This window comes from Euprymna scolopes, chromosome 7 (genome assembly GCF_053919585.1).
Source record: "Euprymna scolopes isolate OS-2025 chromosome 7, ASM5391958v1, whole genome shotgun sequence".
In the NCBI taxonomy this organism is placed as follows: domain Eukaryota; kingdom Metazoa; phylum Mollusca; class Cephalopoda; order Sepiida; family Sepiolidae; genus Euprymna; species Euprymna scolopes.
The window spans coordinates 84430046-84448853 of record NC_136488.1 but is presented as its reverse complement, the minus strand read 5'-3'; the positions used below and the strand labels follow the sequence as shown (position 1 = coordinate 84448853).

The 18808-nt window shown below is 35.8% G+C and overlaps 1 protein-coding gene across 4 annotated transcripts in view; it reads left to right on the top strand.

The window, feature by feature from the left end:
• Window positions 1–18808, top strand: part of LOC145279819 (uncharacterized) — an 843773-nt gene that overhangs the window by 623853 nt on the left and 201112 nt on the right. For all 4 annotated transcript variants that reach the window (XM_080131190.1, XM_080131191.1, XM_080131189.1 and 1 more), the window contains exons 27-28: window positions 7181–7289; window positions 9546–9659. In XM_080131190.1, the coding sequence (XP_079987316.1) occupies window positions 7181–7289; window positions 9546–9659 (223 nt within the window). The remainder of the gene's footprint in view (window positions 1–7180; window positions 7290–9545; window positions 9660–18808) is intronic.

The window sequence follows — 18808 nt, the reverse complement described above, 5'->3', positions numbered from 1 at the left end:
TGTTTTAATTGTACTGTTTACTTAGTTAACCTAAGTTGGTATTACATTTATTTTACATTTACTTTTTTTTTTTTAATTATTACTTTTAGACTGTGACGTTTACACCCGGAAGTAATGAGTCACACGTAGGTCGCTTTTATTTATTCCTTTTGGTCAAGATCAAAGTGTAGTATCTGTTCTTCAGATGCTGCACTTCATTTTCTTGTTCTCTTTCGGTGGAGGAGAAATCCTTCACGACTGAGACAATTTTTATTTTTGTACCTTTTCTCCACGTTAAAAAACGACCCTGGTGTCTAACTCTGTCCCGTGGGGAGGCATAGTAAATAGGTACAATATAATTGTTTATAATTGTACTATTCAGAAATATTATTTATAGTTCGTCCATTTCAGTTAGCATACATTTCCTTTACGCTTAATTAATTTACAATCATTAATATCGTTAAACAATTCCGTTTAAAACCGAAATTATGCCACCCAAACGAAGTAGAAACGAAAGTGAGGAAGAAAGAATGGAAAGATTGGAAGCTAATAGACTAAGAGTTGCTGCAGTTCGCTCCAATGAAAACAATTCAGATAGAGAAAGACGTCTAGAACTTAACAGGATACGTCAAAGAGAAAGGAGAGCAAGACTGTCAGATTTGGAAAGAGAAACCCAACGTGAAGCTGACAGAACTAGACATGCTGTAAGGCGGTTAAATTCATCACAAGATGAAATTCAAGAAAGGCAAAGATATGCACTGGAAAGAGAAGCAATATTACGATCGAATGAATTATATGAGGTAAGTAGACGTACACAAGGTCAGTTGAGAGTGGCTCAACGACATCAGAATGAATCGGAAACCCAACGAAGCTTTCGCCTATACCAAGGGCAACAACGAGAGGCTGCATGGAGAGAGAGTATGACTTTGCCCCAGCAATTGACAGAAAACGAGGCAGCTAGACAACGAATGACTGCTTTGAGACACCATGAAATAGAACACTGCAATAGAAAAGGATTGCTCTACAACAAAAATGACTCTCTCACTACAGCTGATATAGGAAAAATGGACAAAGTATGTCAACATTGCTCAGCTGTAAAATTTAAAGGAGAAACCCCTGGTTGTTGTTGTTCTTCTGGCAAAGTTGTGCTTGATAGCTTTCCACCACTGCCTCAGTTGCTTCAAGATTTGCTCTCCGGCAATGGTCCCATCTCTAAAGATTTTCTGCAAAATCTACGCAGTTATAACAATTGTTTTGCAATGACATCATTTGGTCACAAAATTGTGGCAGTACATGGGTGGAATCCTTCTTTTAGAATTCGAGGCCAGGTTTGCCACCAGATTGGGAGTCTTTTACCACCTGAAGATGAAACAGCAAAGTTTATTCAAGTCTACTTCTTGGATAGTCTGGAAGAGGAACTACATAATCGGGGACGTGACAGTAGACTCAATAGAGACATTCTCCAAAGTCTGACTGAATTTTTACATGAGAACAACAGCTTCATTTGTCAGCTGAAAACAACAAAGGAGAGGATTGAAGAAGAACACTTGGTAGAACATAAAGTTGTCATAAGGGAAGACCGAAGGCCGCAAGAAGAGCATCCACGGCGATTCAATGCTCCAACAACAACGTATGAGATTGGAATATTAATGGAGAATGAACCAACAGCTAACCGGGATATTGTCTTGCGTTTTAGAAATGATACATTAAAATGGATCTCCGAACTACATCCCCTCTACGATACTTTAATGTACCCGTTAATGTACCCCTATGGTTCTCCATCTTACAACATCTACATGAAGGCATCCAATGGGCGAAAAGTTACCCAACAGCAATTTTATTCGTACCATTTAATGACTCGGCCTGGAAACTATTTTCTCTGGTACCGAAGGCTATTTCAACAATGGCTGGTGGATGTGTACTGCAAGATTGAAACAGAACGTTTACAGTTCCTGAGGCGTGAGCAACAGACCCTGAGAGCTGACAATTATAGCAACTTGAGAGATTCAATTCTTAGGGAGGATGGGAATCCAGAACAGTTTGGTCAACGAGTTGTTCTTCCGGCAACTTATACAGGAGGCCCTCGATACATGTTTGAGCGTCAAAGTGATGCCATGGCATATGTTCGGCGAATGGGCCGAGCCGACCTCTTCATCACGTTCACAACAAATCCAAAGTGGACAGAAATTACAGAAAATTGTCTTCAAGGGCAAGACCCTCAGGATCGTCCAGATATTGTTGCCAGGGTTTTCAGGCAGAAGCTAAAAAAGTTACTTGAATTTATTAAAAAGGGAGGATTTGGCAGGTTGAGGGCTTTCCTGTACAGTATTGAATATCAAAAAAGAGGACTGCCGCATGCACACATCCTCACCTGGCAGGCCCCAGAGGACAAACTTCTACCAGAAAAAATGGATCTCTGCATATCTGCAGAGATCCCTGACAAAGAGGAAGATCCTGATCTTCATGCTAAAGTGATGGCACATATGGTGCATGGACCTTGTGGACCATTTAATCCAAATTGTCCATGTACGATTGACAACAAATGTTCCAAAAAATACCCAAAAGAATTTCTTCAGTGTACCGAGCAAGGCCAAGACTCTTACCCCAAGTACAGGCGAAGAAAACCAGAAGATGGAGGCCAGACTGGTACAATAAGGATGAAGAGAAATGGTCGGTATGTTAATCAAGAAATAACAAACCAGTGGATTGTTCCGTACAACAAGGTCCTCCTTCAGCAGTTCAACGCTCACATTAACGTAGAAATTTGCAGCTCGATCCAAAGCATCAAATATGTCCTCAAATACGTGAATAAAGGATGTGATCAAGCAGTGTTTGAACTACAAAGAACTGATGGAGCAGCTAACCAACAAGGCCAAGTACAAAGTCACATTGTGGATGAGATCCAGCAGTTCCAGAATGCAAGGTATGTCGGCAGTTCAGAGGCGGCCTGGAGGATATTGGAACATCCCATCCATGAACATTTCCCCCCAATTGTACAACTTTCTGTTCATCTTGAAAATGGGCAGCATGTCATGTTCTCAGCTGATACTGCTCTGGAACGAGCCCAAGGTCCACCGCCTGCCACAACTTTGACACCATTTTTTCAACTCTGCCATGAGGATGACTTTGCAAGGGGTCTCAAATACGTAGAAGTCCCTGAGTTTTACACTTGGAACAAATCGACAAAGAAATGGATGAGAAGAATGCGTGGGGTACAAGTTGAAGGTACTGAAAATGATGATGTATGGAAGGCACCATGCATTGGGAGAATCTACACGATTAGTCCAAAAGCAGGGGAGTGTTATTTCTTACGCCTGTTGCTCAATGAGGTTGCTGGTCCAACTTCATTTCAAAATTTGCGAGCATACAATGGTCAGGTGTTTGAAACATACAGAGCAGCGTGCCTTGCTCGAGGCCTTCTAGAAAATGACCATCACTTGCATCAAGCAGTAGGAGAGGCAAGTGCCACTCAATCACCTTCAAATTTGCGAAGCCTATTTGTGATAATTTTAACAGCCTGTGAGCCAAGAAATCCTCTTGAGATCTGGATGGCTTTTCGTGATGTAATATCTGAAGACATTCTTCACAGATACAGGCAAGAAGTTAACAATCCAGAAGCAGATTTTAATGAGGACATCTACAATAAAACTCTTTGTCTAATTGAAGAAAAAGTTCTCCTTATGTGCGGTCAACCATTGGCAAGCTATGGATTACCTGCACCAACGCAAGGGAGAGATGAAAGACTCGCGAGAGAGTATCAACGTGAAGTTACTTATAATCTTGAAGAACTTTCCCTACAAGCAAAAAATATGCAAGAAAAACTGACCGATTCTCAAAGAGAAGTTTACAATTCATTCATGGCAATGTTGGAAGCACAAGGTGAAATGAACAAAAACATGATGTTTCTTGATGCTCCAGGTGGTACGGGCAAGACTTTTGTAATCAATTTGATCCTTGCAAAGATTAGATCCATGAGAAAGATTGTGCTTGCAACAGCATCCAGTGGCATTGCTGCTACTCTACTACAAGGTGGCCGCACTCTTCACAGCACTTTTAAAGTACCCTTGGATACTCATCGAATGGATCAGCCAGTTTGCAAAATTACTGGTAACTCAGCCTTGGCAAATGTAATTAGAGACACCTCTGCAATCATTGTAGATGAAGCCCCAATGACACACAAGAGTGCTTATGAAGCAATTGACCGAACACTGCAAGACATCACAGGAAACAAGAATCCCATGGGTGGCATTCCAACCTTATTTTGCGGTGATTTCCGTCAAATCCTCCCAGTGGTTAAAAATCGCACAAGGGCTAACATTGTCAATGCAAGTTTGAAACAATCCTATCTCTGGAGGCACGTTATAGTGAAGAGACTGACTACTAATATGAGAGCCTATATCTCTGATAACACAGCTACAGCAGACTTCTCAAAATTGCTTCTCCAAATCGGTAATGGTCAGTTTCCTATCACTTCTTCACCTGACACAATTAAGATTCCAACTGCGCTTGGTAAATGTGTCGGTAATCAGAAGCAACTGAAAGACAAAGTGTACCCAGACCTGCAAAACAATGGAAAATCACCGGATTGGCTTGCTGAGAGGGCTATTATTTCGCCATTAAACAGCAATGTGAATCATTTGAACAATTCAATAATGAATGAATTTCCAGGAGACACAAAGCAATACAAGTCAGTTGATTCGGCTACTAATGAATATGAAGCTGTTCACTACCCTGTGGAGTTTTTAAACTCTTTGGAGATATCTGGAATGCCTCCACACATTTTAAATCTCAAAATTGGATCGCCAATCATGATTCTTCGATCCTTGGAACCGCCAAAAACAACAAACGGAACCAGAGGTGTTATCACCAGATTGCACACCAATGTACTTGAGGCCACCATTTCCTGTGGTCCCTACAAAGGCGAAACCGTTCTACTGCCAAGGATCCCCTTAGTTCCATCGGACTCAGAACTTCCATTTAAATTCCGGAGACTCCAATTTCCTGTGAAGGTGTGTTTTGCAATGAGCATAAACAAAAGTCAAGGTCAGACATTTAACACCATTGGCGTAGACTTGACATCAGACTGCTTCAGTCACGGTATGTTCTACGTCTCCATCAGCCGGACAGGAAGTTCAGAAAAACTCTACATTCTGGCTCCAAATCAAAGCAGCAGAAATGTAGTTTACCCTGAGGCTCTTCAGTGAAAAGTTCGAGAAATGGATATGAGGAAAAACTGACATGATCTGATTGTGGTAAGTTTTTAGTATTGAATGTGCAAGATAAAATTTAAGCAAGAGTTGAAAATTACTTCAATGAAAAATTTACTATGTAACATCAAGTAACCTTCCTTTTTGATGAAAATGTTTTGTGAAGTTCCTGATTGAATTTCAGTCACTACAAGAGGTAGTTAAAATGTTAATCACCTTATGCAATCGTTGCTCTTACAACATCAACTTACTGGAAAGGTGCCCACAGATTTTGGTACCCGAGTGCGCAACAAAGCTCCGTGCGAAGCACGGGTATCTTTGCTAGTATATATATATCTCATTATACAATAAACCTGGTTGAAGAACGCTATCTCACCCGACATGTGTATCACCGAAAATTATATCGTATAAAAATGCAAACGGTGACATTAAATAAAATATGCGGAGTATTTAGTGTGAGGATGTTTACGTTTGAAATACGAAAGTAAGAAAAATGAGATACGAATCAGAAAATTTGTTGACGAAGACATAAAATCTATGGCTTCTTCACTGAGGAAAGCCTTTGCTTTGACAACCTCCTAATGTTGGATAGCGAGCGAGTCTTGAAATATATGTAAAAAAAAAAGTCAGCTCTGCTTTTTTTCGTGTGTGCTCAGTGTATACTCGTTTTTATCAGTTTTATCAGTACTTTAACGGAACCAACGCTCGTCAAAAACATCCTGTAACAAATTTGAATTATCAAAACAATGTCGTTTATTTCATACTTGTACATCGGACTTTCTCCCGTAACTCAAAAGTGTTTGTTTTTATTACGATTTCGCTTTATTTCTCTTTTGTTTACTATTGACGCTTCAAACGTACGTCATGGGGCAGTATCTGGGCTAGTTTTTTCCACTTGCTCTTTTTGGGGAAATCTGGCATCGCCTGGGATTTTTTATTACTTCAGTTCTCATTCTTTTTTATTTCGGTACATGTCCGAGCCCGTTATTTAACATTAAATCTAACTTTCACTTCATGCATAAAACGGAAGAATGTCATCAAATCTGTTGCAACAAAAATGGTTCTATCATTCTATCATTCCAGAAATTATTTGACTTCTAATCTAATCCCCTACTTATATAAGTGCCAGATAAACTTTAAGATGGAGTACTTCTGTCACTTCTCTTCCATAAAATCCATTTCTCACAGAAAATGCGTTGCTAGTCTTTTTCTACTCTATCTACTCGTCCCTAATCTTTAGTTCCATCCCATTAACACTTCACAAGAACTTATTTCTTCAACGCTGGCATAATGGTAAGAGTATTTACTAATGAACTGGGAAATCGGATTTCAATCCTCGGTTGAGTCATACTTAAGAGTTTTAAAATGATACTTGATGCCTTTTTGTTAAACACTCAAAATATAAGAGGAAACTCAAGGGCAAGTGGAGTAATTCTGGATATGGGGTGACGGTCTTCTCTCTACATCTTGATGTAGCAGCTAATAAAAAATGAGCCTTCGAGTCGCCCTCGACTATAGTCGGTGACGTAACTTTTTTCTTCAACACTGCAAAGAACTCTCATTTCTTCTTCTGCATGCTTATAAATCAAACGGAACTTCTGTGTATAAAGTTTCTATCCAAGAACTTCCCATACGTAAAACACGTCACCGTGAGACTGCTTTTCTACAAACTACAACGTGGTTGTTTATATGTTCAATGCCACCAAATATCTGTTGAGTCACCCTCTTAAGGTGTCAAATTATGGTCAATGTTCTCAATCTTGTCCCACCATCCAACTATCAATTTAATTAGTCCTTATCTTCGAGTCGCTTTTGGTCATGGTAAATGCTGAACAATTATTATTTTTAAAAAGTTTCTTATGCGTAACCCTGGCATTGCTCTGACCGTCACTTTTGTACGTCAAATAAAATAAGTACATTAATAAGTTAGGGATGACTTAAAATGAAAATCGGAGTAACATTTACCAATTATTTAACATTCTTTATTATTTCAGGTTGAAAATGCCTTAGCAAGCATCGACAACTTTATGGGTCAGCTGATGAACGGGATCAAAGAAAGGCACTTGGATGATTGTGTCAACTTGATTGTCCTCTCAGATCACGGTAAAACAAAATGCAAATTACACTTTCTATTTTTTAAAAAAAGTATTTTCAACTACTACTACTACTACTACTACTTATCATAATAATAATAATAATAATAATAATCGTGAGGAGTAGAATAGGATGGAAGGACCAAAGAAGGAGAGCATTACCTAGACTTGAAGTATATCATCAAATTCATCATTTTGCTATCAAATTTAACACTTTTCCTACGATTGATCTTAGTTAAAATACAATGTTTTAAGAGGAGACAATTTACTAAAATGAAACTTGACTTGGATCAAATTTATTTAAGGCACCCCAGAATAGACGATGACTAAAATAATGCATTTAACAGTAACGCTACTTAAAAAAAAAAAAAAAAAAAAAACAATATGGCGTTAATACATATTTGTAACTTTGACATCATAGATGGTTCTAATTACATAATTTTATCAAAAAGCATACATAGTTTTATTTACAGGAACGTTTTAATATAAAATATTATTCTGCTAACAAAACGTTAATTTAGTAAATTTTGGAGATTTATGAAATAAACAATACACAAAAAAAACAGTCCTTTAGATGCTTTTTGCAAGTACTTTATTATAGCCTGCTAATCCACACATTTGTTGACATAATGGAACAACTGCTTCCTGTGTGGAGGTTCTGTTAATCACGTGGTGAAGCTCTCCAGGAAGAATAAATAAATATATTTATATATATATATATATATATATATATATATATATAGAATGAATGACAAAAGTCTATATTCCAAAGTTCATGATGTTGACCATCTTATAACTCTTTTAATTCAGTTAAAATTTACAATTCTTGATATTATCTGTTTCGTAGCGCAAAATCGATCACTTAATTATTATATCAACTAGTGAATCTATTTTGCCATTAACTCATCAATAGAAATAGCAACAATCAATCCGTAGAAATGAAATAAAGTGCGTTTTAACAGGATTAAAATCCAAAAATTGTAAGAGAAGCTGTAGATACCTTTTGTTTCAAATCACTAGTTAATATAATAATTAAGTGATTAATTTTGCGCTACGAAACGGATACTGTCAAGAATTGTCATTGTCAACTAAATTAAAGTAATAAATTATAAGATCTTCAGCACCATGAACTTTGGAATATAGATTTTGTCATTCATTCACTATATTGCTCTGTAATTACATTGAGCCTCTTAAATAAGGATTGGTATTTATTATAAGGAAATAAATTTATATTTCCACAGAATATGAATATATATATATATATATATATATATATATATATATATATATATATATATATATATATGATGAAAATAATGGAAATAGTATTCTGACAAAATAGAGAAAATAAAAAGGAACAAACCGTATTATGTGTTCATCAACGTTTCGTCTTTATTTCGAGACTTCCTCTGGATGAATGAGATTAAGAAACCAAAAAATATACCAGTACAAAATATTTGAAAATGTTTCACGTGCACAGTGTGACGCAGTTCTATTTGAGAGAAACGGAAAATTGATGTTGGAAATTTCAAGCACTATTAAACAACGTGGAGGTTTCTATAACATAGCGCCATTAATAACTAAACTGTTATTAAAAGAACATTATTTAACTGTGGACACAGGTTAACTTTCTCACACCATTCAAACACCCCCTGTAATAATTAACACATAATCTCAATCAATAAATTACATAAAAACACTCATTTCATTTCTGTTACAAACTTATATTTGAATTTCAACAGATATATCTTTTTCCCAATAAGAATATAAACTTGCGTTCATAGTTTTAAAATTAAATTAACGACTATATGATGTCACTAAAATTTCCTTCTCTTTAACAGCGCCAGCCCCCCCCCTCCTTTTTGAATTTCCAACATCAATTTTCCGTTTCTCTTAAATAGAACTGCGTCACACTGTGCACGTCAAACATTTTCAAATATTTTGTACTGGTATATTTTTTGGTTTCTTAATCTCATTCAAACTCTTCAAAAACCGTATATATAATAATTTCCAAAGTTCATCAAGCCGATCTATGTCTTTTTGATTTACATATTATTTTTTAATTTCGAAAAATATACAGTCTTTAACATTCCTTTAGCAAATACTTCAGTATAGCATGCTAATTTATAACTAAACAACCTCCCTTTTCTGGAGCAGAAGTTTTGTTCTCAATCATGTGATGAATCTCTCCAGGAACAGTATGCAAAAATCCATTCTTTTCTATTCGCTTTTCTTTCTCACTAATGTTAGTATTAATTCTTTCTAGGCATTCAGAGCACTTCAATCAAGCGCGAGGTGAACTTTGATGCTCTTAACGCACACTCATTTGTAAGGGAAGGTGCGACAGTGTTTCAACAAACGAGCCATCAACAGATTGAAGGTAAAACTTTTTTTTTACTTTTTTCCCATTATTTTAGGGGCGTATTTGTTAGCACATGAACCCAGAGCCTAATTTTTCTGACATAATTTTGTTGCATTTATTAAGTAACTACAAGAATATCTGTGCCAGTGTAAACATACGCTGTGCTGCATGTTTCGTTGATGCATACGAATGTCGGACATTGCATGTGATATAAGTCTGATAAAGGGAAAAGGCGAAGACCACAAGGAATTTAAAATATCTCTTGTTCATCTACGGCTACCCAGAATGATATGTGCTTTTTGTTTAGAAATAAAATAAAGGCTTCATTAGACGGGAATCATACTCCGACTAAAGCACTAATGTTTCTACAAAGTGGAACGATAAGATTGTCGTCTTAGAAAAGACAACAGGAGTCAATTTCCGTTTTATGAAAACTGGTTTTCTTTTTTGTTGTAAACTATCTACTGGTTGGTCAGTTGTGTACAAATCCCAAGAGCGGTAGGAGCCTTCTATCATGTCTGAAAGCAACACAATGTTCAACGAGTGAGATCAAAGATGCGCCGCTGTACAACTCATGCTCTCTACCGATTAAGGTTATGACAACAGGACCATTGCAGGCACCTTCAAAATGCATCGCTGGATTGCCACGAATAACAGGGACGTACCCAGAGTGATGAAAAAAAAACTTTCCGGGCACGGTTATGATCTTTGGTGTGGTTTCAAATTAGGGCCACATCATGCCACCTCACATCTTCGAAGTCGGCTTGAAAGTCAACGCCAAAGTGTACCTGAATGTGCTGAAGAGTGTGGTGATCCTTTGGTGCAATCAGGTGGCCGTTGGAAGACCCTGGATGTGGCAGCAGGACTCGGCACTGGCCCATAAGTCGAAAGGAGTGCTACGACTTTGTACCTTTCTCTCACTGGCCGCCTTTCTTCCTTGACCTGAACCCACCGGACTAGCTATATATATACTAGAACGCCGCCCGTTGACAATCTTAAAATACTCTTAATTCGCTTTACAATAATAATAAATAATAATAAATACGAAATCTGCATAATTTACTATTGATTATCATATTACACCCAATATATAGTACTGATTTAAAAAGTTAAAAATACATATGACTTGAGTGCCATCAACTAGAACCGAAACCAAAGCATTTAGCTTTCCACCGATATTCACTACCATATGACCTGAGGACATACAGATGTTAAAAATTAACCCACTTTAACGTATAAATGTATATTTGCGCATGTTTAGAAGAGCACATAAAGTCGACTTACGCTCGCCAAGTTCCAATTTTTTATTTTGATCCCTTAGCAGTTATTTTACCGGCTAAAATATTTGAATTTCTTTCACAGGTTCGAATTCCCTATATATCAAATTTCAAATCTATACACCAAAAGTTAGTATTCGTTGACAACTGTCCGTCTCAGGAGGTGATTGTGTAGCTCTGCTGTCTATTTGCACATCTGAGATATGGCTTTATAGTCCAACTCGGGAGTGACAGTTTATTCCGCACTTGGTACAGATGGAGGTGAATGCCTGCTGGGGTTACTGATGTAGTTTCTTCTGCCTAACTCTCCTCACTGCAATTGATTCCTCACACACAGCTTCTGCATTGAATGTCCCCTCTTTCCCATGCGTGGAGGATAACGTCGGACTCCTTCATTTACCTCTTACATAAAATGTGTAGTTTGGGACGCCTTACGTTTCTTCTCCTCTTAGCCAGCTCGCCGTAGAAACGTGCTTTAGAGATGTGTTGTACGTTCATCCTCCAGACATGTCCCAACCATGCTAGCCATCTTTCAGGGAGTATTGGATGCATGCTGCACATGTTGGCTCATCCATGTACCTCAGTGTCAGAGATCCTGTCCTGCCACTTGATCTGCTGGATGCGACACAGGTACCTTATGGGGAAGCTGTTCAGTTTCTTCTCATGCAAGTCTATGTCTAGGTTGTCTATATCTCACCAACTAGAGGAGGGTACTGAGCGTTCAAGCTTGGTGGACACGTACTCTGGTCTTCTCACTTAGCCTTGAGTTGTTCTACACTTGCTGGCTTGGTTTTGATACGACTCCTATTGCCTTCACTATCCTGGTGTTGATCTCCGAGTTGATGGAGGGTGAACTGGAGACTGTGGACCCAAGATAGGTAAAATCTGTGAATCCAAGCTGTACCCATCGATGGGAGCGCCTGCAAGGATCTCTGTTCTCTGTATCATTACTTTTGTCTTCTTCTGGCTAATAGTTAATCCAAACCTCTTGCAAGCGTGGGAGGGGCGGGTCACAAGCTGCTGAAGTGTCGTCGGTGTACGATATCAAAGCCGTGTCATCAGCGAAGAGCACAGACAAGTACGTCTGCGACTTAAGTTTTCGCACGGAGACAGTCCATGCTGAAAAGTATACCATCACACCGTGTGTGTGTGTGTGTGTGTGTGTGTGTGTGTGTGTGTGTGTGTGTGTGTGTGTGTGGAAAATTCTAAAGATCAGGTTTTCTCTGTTGGTAATTTATTGTTTTCAAATTAACAACCGAGAAAACTTGATCTTTGGAATTTCGAGAACTTTTCTATTACGTTATATATGCCCTGGAATCAAAGAAATATTCATTAAATTTGACTATTTTACCTTCATATATATAGATATGTTTTAATAAAATTTGTTTTAATCCCTTACGATGGTACATACAAACAGATTAACGTTTCAAGTAAATGATCAATATATATAATATATATTATATAGACATATATTATATATATATTATATATATATTATATATATATATTATATATATATATTATATATATATATTATATATATATATTATATATATATATTATATATATATATTATATATATATATTATATATATATATTATATATATATATTATATATATATATTATATATATTATATATATATATTATATATATATATTATATATATATATTATATATATATATTATATATATTATATATATATATATTATATATATTATATATATATATTATATATATATTATATATTATATATTATATATATATATTATATATATATATTATATATTATATATATATATTATATATTATATATATATATTATATATATATATTATATATATATATTATATATTATATATATATATTATATATATTTATATATTATATATATTTATATATATTATATATATTTTTATATATATATTATATATATTTTTATATATATATTATATATATTTTTATATATATTATATATATTTTTATATATATTATATATATTTTTATATATATATATATATATATTATATCTATAATATTATATATTATATCTATAATATTATATATTATATCTATAATATTATATATTATATCTATAATATTATATATTATATCTATAATATTATATATTATATCTATAATATATATTATATATTACATACATGTATATTATGTATATTATATATATATATTTTATATATATTATATATGTATATTATGTATATTATATATATATTTTATATATATTATATATATATTATATATTATATATATATTATATATATATTATATATATATATTATATATATATTATGTATTTTATATATATTATGTATTTTATATATTATATATATATGTATATATTTTATATACATGTATATATTATATATATATTATATATATTATATATATATATTATATGTTATATATACATCATATATATATTATATATATATTATATATTATATATATATTACATATATTACATACATATTATATATATTATATATGTATGTGTGTGTGTGTGTGAGACAGACAGAAATTTGTCATCTACGTTTTTAGGAATAAAAAACTTGTAGTGACGTCTTGAGGCATTTTAACTTTTCTGAAGTGTCGTTTCATACATAGAAGCCTTATTTCAACACTTGGTCGACAACGTTTACCACGAACGCCGAAGGGCATTTTCCGTCACAATAATGATTTGCTATATATTTTGTGGTGACGAAAGCTAGAGTAATTAAATATGGCGTACTTCCATTAACATTTTTATACTGTATGATCACGTTGACATATTGCTTCTCGTAAAAAATCAATGATGCTAAACGACGTTGGGCCTGGCCACTACCAGATCGGTGACTGTGTAAGCATTTGGGATATCAGGCGCTCTATGTGGACGGACGGCGATACCTACCCGCAAAAAAGAACTGTAAAATCTAGCATAGTTAAAAATCTCGACTGAGGTTTAATCTTCGATCATTCCTCGTAAGATATTCACAGCGAGAACTCGTTTTTTCCATCACGGATAAAGGACTTCCGATTCTTCTTCCATATAATTAACGTTAGATTAAATTTCCATGGACAGGGCTACTGTTTGAGAGCTTCCAGTTTGTGGAATACATTGTCACGGCACTTCGTCCCTACTGATTACGACTTGTTCGTTTCCAAATCTGATGTCAGCAAATGTTGTCATTTATCGCTCAGTAAGAAATCGAACATAATTCATACCATTGATTAATGTTAATGATCCCATAGTAGTTACCATAGTAGTTAACTGAAAACCTGGGTGTGTAAAGTTCGAACCCAATTGGTTCTATACAGACACATTCATCAAACACAGAAACATTCCTGAGTTCGACAAGATATACTTGCAGAAAGTCGGAGGTTTCATCGACCGAAATTTTGTGAAAATGGCACTCAAGATAAGAACAGTAGCCCGAAGAGTCAAAATAATACGGATTGTTTGCTATATTTGGTATGGCATCAATGAATAAAACAAATAGTTATCCCTCTTAAAATAATAGTGGCTTGACTACTGTTGCATTTTGTCTACTACTAGGTTTCAAATGCAAGTTCAATATTGCATTCTTTTTCTGTATCTTCACCAAATCTAAACTAGATAATCCCTTGATCGCACAAATATGATGTTAACATCTGTATAAACATGGCTGTTGCCGTTTCGGCTAGATAATTGTACTTTGGAATATCAAACAAAGTAAACTAAAAATCCATGGGGTTGCGAAATATCTTGAAAAATAATTTTAGTGAATACTCGCTTTAAAACATTTACAACAAACACTCGCCTAGCTACAACAACCACTGCTAACAATTTCCCCTACTCTCTATCAGTGTATTCCATGAAAAAATTTTCTCTCCTATAACTTTCTGTCTGTGGAATCCTTTTACCGCGGGTCTGCTTCCTAGCTGACTACAACATGGTTGTTTACAAGTCCAATGTAAACAAGTTCTGTATTGGAGGTCAGCTGATTATTCTCTATGTCTGGGAAATAGAACTTATGGGTTTTGTTTTTGTTCTTTGGGGGGGGGGTTGGGGGGGTTGCATTAAAATAAGATGTCTGATAACTAAGTATGATATTTGTACCCCCGGTTTTGGTTCTGTTGCCTGCATGCCATGTTTCCAACCTATTTTCTCATAAATGACTCAATTCAAAACCAGAAAAATACCTACTTTCTACATTGCTTTTCTATTTTGTTTTTCATCTCTAATTTAAATACTTGTAAAAAAAAAAATATCCCCTCTTTTTCTTTGCTGCCTAATGTTTACTTTGTTCAAATGATTGAATATTGAAACCATGTCCGAAGATTTTGCCGGCCAGAGCACATCCCGACATTTCACTATCATGTGGTTTATTTGTTCAGTAAAGAAGACACATACCTGCTCTTTCATTGTGAATACTCGATTAAGGACCTTACCCAGGGATAGCCAACGTACTTCGATATGAAGAACGAGTTTTGTAAAATTAGCTTCTATGTCCTTAAACAACTCACGAAACATTCTCGGCATACGCTTAACCATTTTGACAACATGATCAAATAAAATCTCCAAGTCACTTTTCTATTTAGCATTTCTAGTTTCATTCGGTCGCTTTGTTTTGATGCAGTAAATTGGGATACAATTTGATGAAATCGCTTGGATATTCTTTACAACATCAATGATTGCACGAGCCATCGTTTTTGCGCCATCAGTCAATGTGTTCTTTAATAATGAAATTATGAAGTTTCTGAAAAGAATGTTGTGTGCTGTTGTTTCCACTCCCAATTGAAATCAGCGCAAATAATGTTCAACAATGGTTTTGAAACTGGGAGTAAACAATTAGCTGCGCTTCTCCTCCAACGTTAGTAGTTTCATCCAATTGAATTCCAAACGAAACGAATTTGTTACCAAGCTCTTTCTTCGGGGCATCCGGTAACATCACATACTAACGATGTAGTATCAAAATGGAATCTTCTTTATCTGAATGTGTAAGGTCAGATGCTACTTCAAGACACAACAGTACATTTTCAAGTTCAATTAATAATTTTTTCTGTTAAATAATTTGTCATTTTTAAAGTAATAAACTTTTAAGATGGGGTACTGTTGCCACATCTGGGGAGGTGCTGCTCAGAGCACCCTTTTCCTGCTTTGACAGGGTACAAGACTGAAATCTAATGGGTGATGCACTTTTGTCTTCACAGAAGAGATATTGCTAGTCTTTTTATTCTCATGGTAGGTGCTCGACTAAGCCTCAATCTAGGATACACCTCTCTGTAAAACGTTCATAACAAAAATCGTCTGTTTTCCCTTCCTCCTCTCTCTCTCTCTCTCTCTCTCTCTCTCTATATATATATATATATATATATATATATATATATATACGAGGGCGTGCAATAAGTAATGCCCCTGACCCACTTCCAGTTGTCTGATCGAGCTGAAATTTTTCATGTGCAATGATTTATATATGATTTATATCTCTATGGGTTATGTGGCAAATTACAGCTCTGAACTAATTGTGGTTTCTGTTTTACAGGTGTTTAAACTGAGTCAGGTGTGAAATGGAGCCTATTGAATGTCGAGCAGTGATCCGTTTTTTGTATTTGAAAGGACGCACACCACAGGAGACTTTTGATGAAATGAAAGAAACTTATGGTGATAATGCCCCATAATATAACCTTGTAAAACGCTGGCATCGTGAATTCAAACATGGCCGGAAGTTTGTGGTAACAGCTCCCAGACCTGGTCACCCGCTTCTCCCATTGATGAGGCATCTGTCCGTCCAGTTGAGGCTGCCATTTTGGAAGATCAGCGCATTACTATTCGCCAAATAGTCCAAGATGTCAAGATTAGTACAGGGTCTGTGGAAACTACCATTCATGACCATTTGCATATGCATAAGGTGTCTGCCAGATGGATTCCCATTTTGTTCACACCATTCCAGAAGCGAGAACGCGTCGAGTGCTCGAGGATGAATTTGGAGATGTGCCAAGAAGATGAGTTTTCAAAAGACTGATTACACAGGATGAAACCTGGGTCCATCACTATGATGCAGAGAACAAAACCCAGTCAATGCAGTGGAAGTACTTGGACTCACCACCTCCAAAGAAGGCAAGGGTGCAGCCCTCCGCTGGCAAGGTTTTGCTCACAGTCTTCTAGGACCAGGACGGAGTAGTGATGATAGATTTTCTGGCAAAGGGTACCACAATTGCATGAGCCTATTATGCTTCACTTGAGGAAATTAACGGAAGCTATCAAAATCCAGAGGCGGGGCAAGATCAGCAAAGGTACCCCCGCCTGCAGGACAAAGCTCCGGTTCATAACTCGCATGTCGCCAGATCAGAAGCACGGGCGTGTGGTTATGAAATCCTTCCTCATCCTCCCTACTCTCTTGACTTTCACCTCTTCCCAGCCATGAAGATGTTTTTGAAAGGAAAGTGTTTCCCAGATGATGCAGCCTTGATTTCTGAAGTCACGTCGTAGTTGGAGGACCAACCTGGGGTGTTCTACAAAAATGGTCCCCAGAGCTGCATTAAACGATGGTAGAAATGCATAACTCTGGGTGGTTCTTATGTTGAGAAAGATTAATAACTGTGCCAAGTTTTGTTGCTCTACTGCTGTGGGAAATGGGTCAGGGGCATTACACGCCCCTCGTGTGTATATATATATATATATATAAACTAAATTTTCATGATCAAAGTTTCTTTCTTAGAACCGCCCATCTGTGTAACACAATACCGATCGGTCTGCTTCCCAGCTAACTAAAATAAAGTTGTTTTCAAGGCTAATGTAAGCAAATTCTTGTTGATCAACCCTCTTAAATGATCGAATTATGTCTAATAACTACCATCATTATCAATCTTCGCACTGTCTACCTGACACTAATATTCTCGAGTGCCCCTTAAGCCTTCATCAGTAGTGACGCCTGAGTAAAAAGTGAGTAAGTGCTATCATGTCAGAGGACTTCACTTGACTTTTTGGTGGACTGTTGCTTTAAATATGATACAAAATTGTCTAAAAGTTTCATGATTAGTTTTACTGTTCAGGATGTTTTGCCGTGCAACTTTTAAAAGAGCCAAAAGTACTTGCCGGTAGGAAGGCATTTTACTTGCTTGAATCTTGTCTTCGACGATCAGGCGATTCCATCTTTAAAAAGAGGATGACAGGTGAATATATATATATATATATATATATATATATATATACACGCTCATATGTAACTAATAATGTTTGTACAATAAATATATATATATATATATATATACCAGCTCCGTCCTGCATTGAGCACTCTTTAATAATAACGTGAGTTTCATTGGATTTGCGTCTCGATACAACCATTATATGCATGCATGCATATATATATATAGAGAGAGAGAGAAAGAGAGAGTCTATTTATTATACAAACATTATTGGTTATATATGTGCATACATATTTATGTGGAGTCCTAATTCAGGGACAACACTTCATCAGACCAAAAAAGAATTGATATTGAAACGGGTGTCAAGATTACATTTGTTTTTATAAGATATTTTGGTGCGGTCTACATACCGGGGGAAATTTAGGTGTATACTCTGTGAATGTGAGCAGTAGGGTTTTTTTTTTTTTGGAGGGGGGCTGTTTTCTGTGTTTAAGCTGTCATTAGTAGGAGGTGTTAGGTGATTCTTTTAGCTTGTTGGTTATTTATTGCCCTTGATTAAAAATTTCTCATATTTTAGGTTGTTTTATGGTTGTATATCTATTATTAGTGGTGACTTTAAGTTCCTTTTGACACGTGTTATTTTTTTATTAATTTATTTTTATTTTTTATCTCTTGTTTTTTATTCGTTCATGCTTTTTAGTATTCTAGTTTTCAGAGTAGGGGTAAGTAGGTGGGATGTGCCGTTTTATGCGATTAAGCTC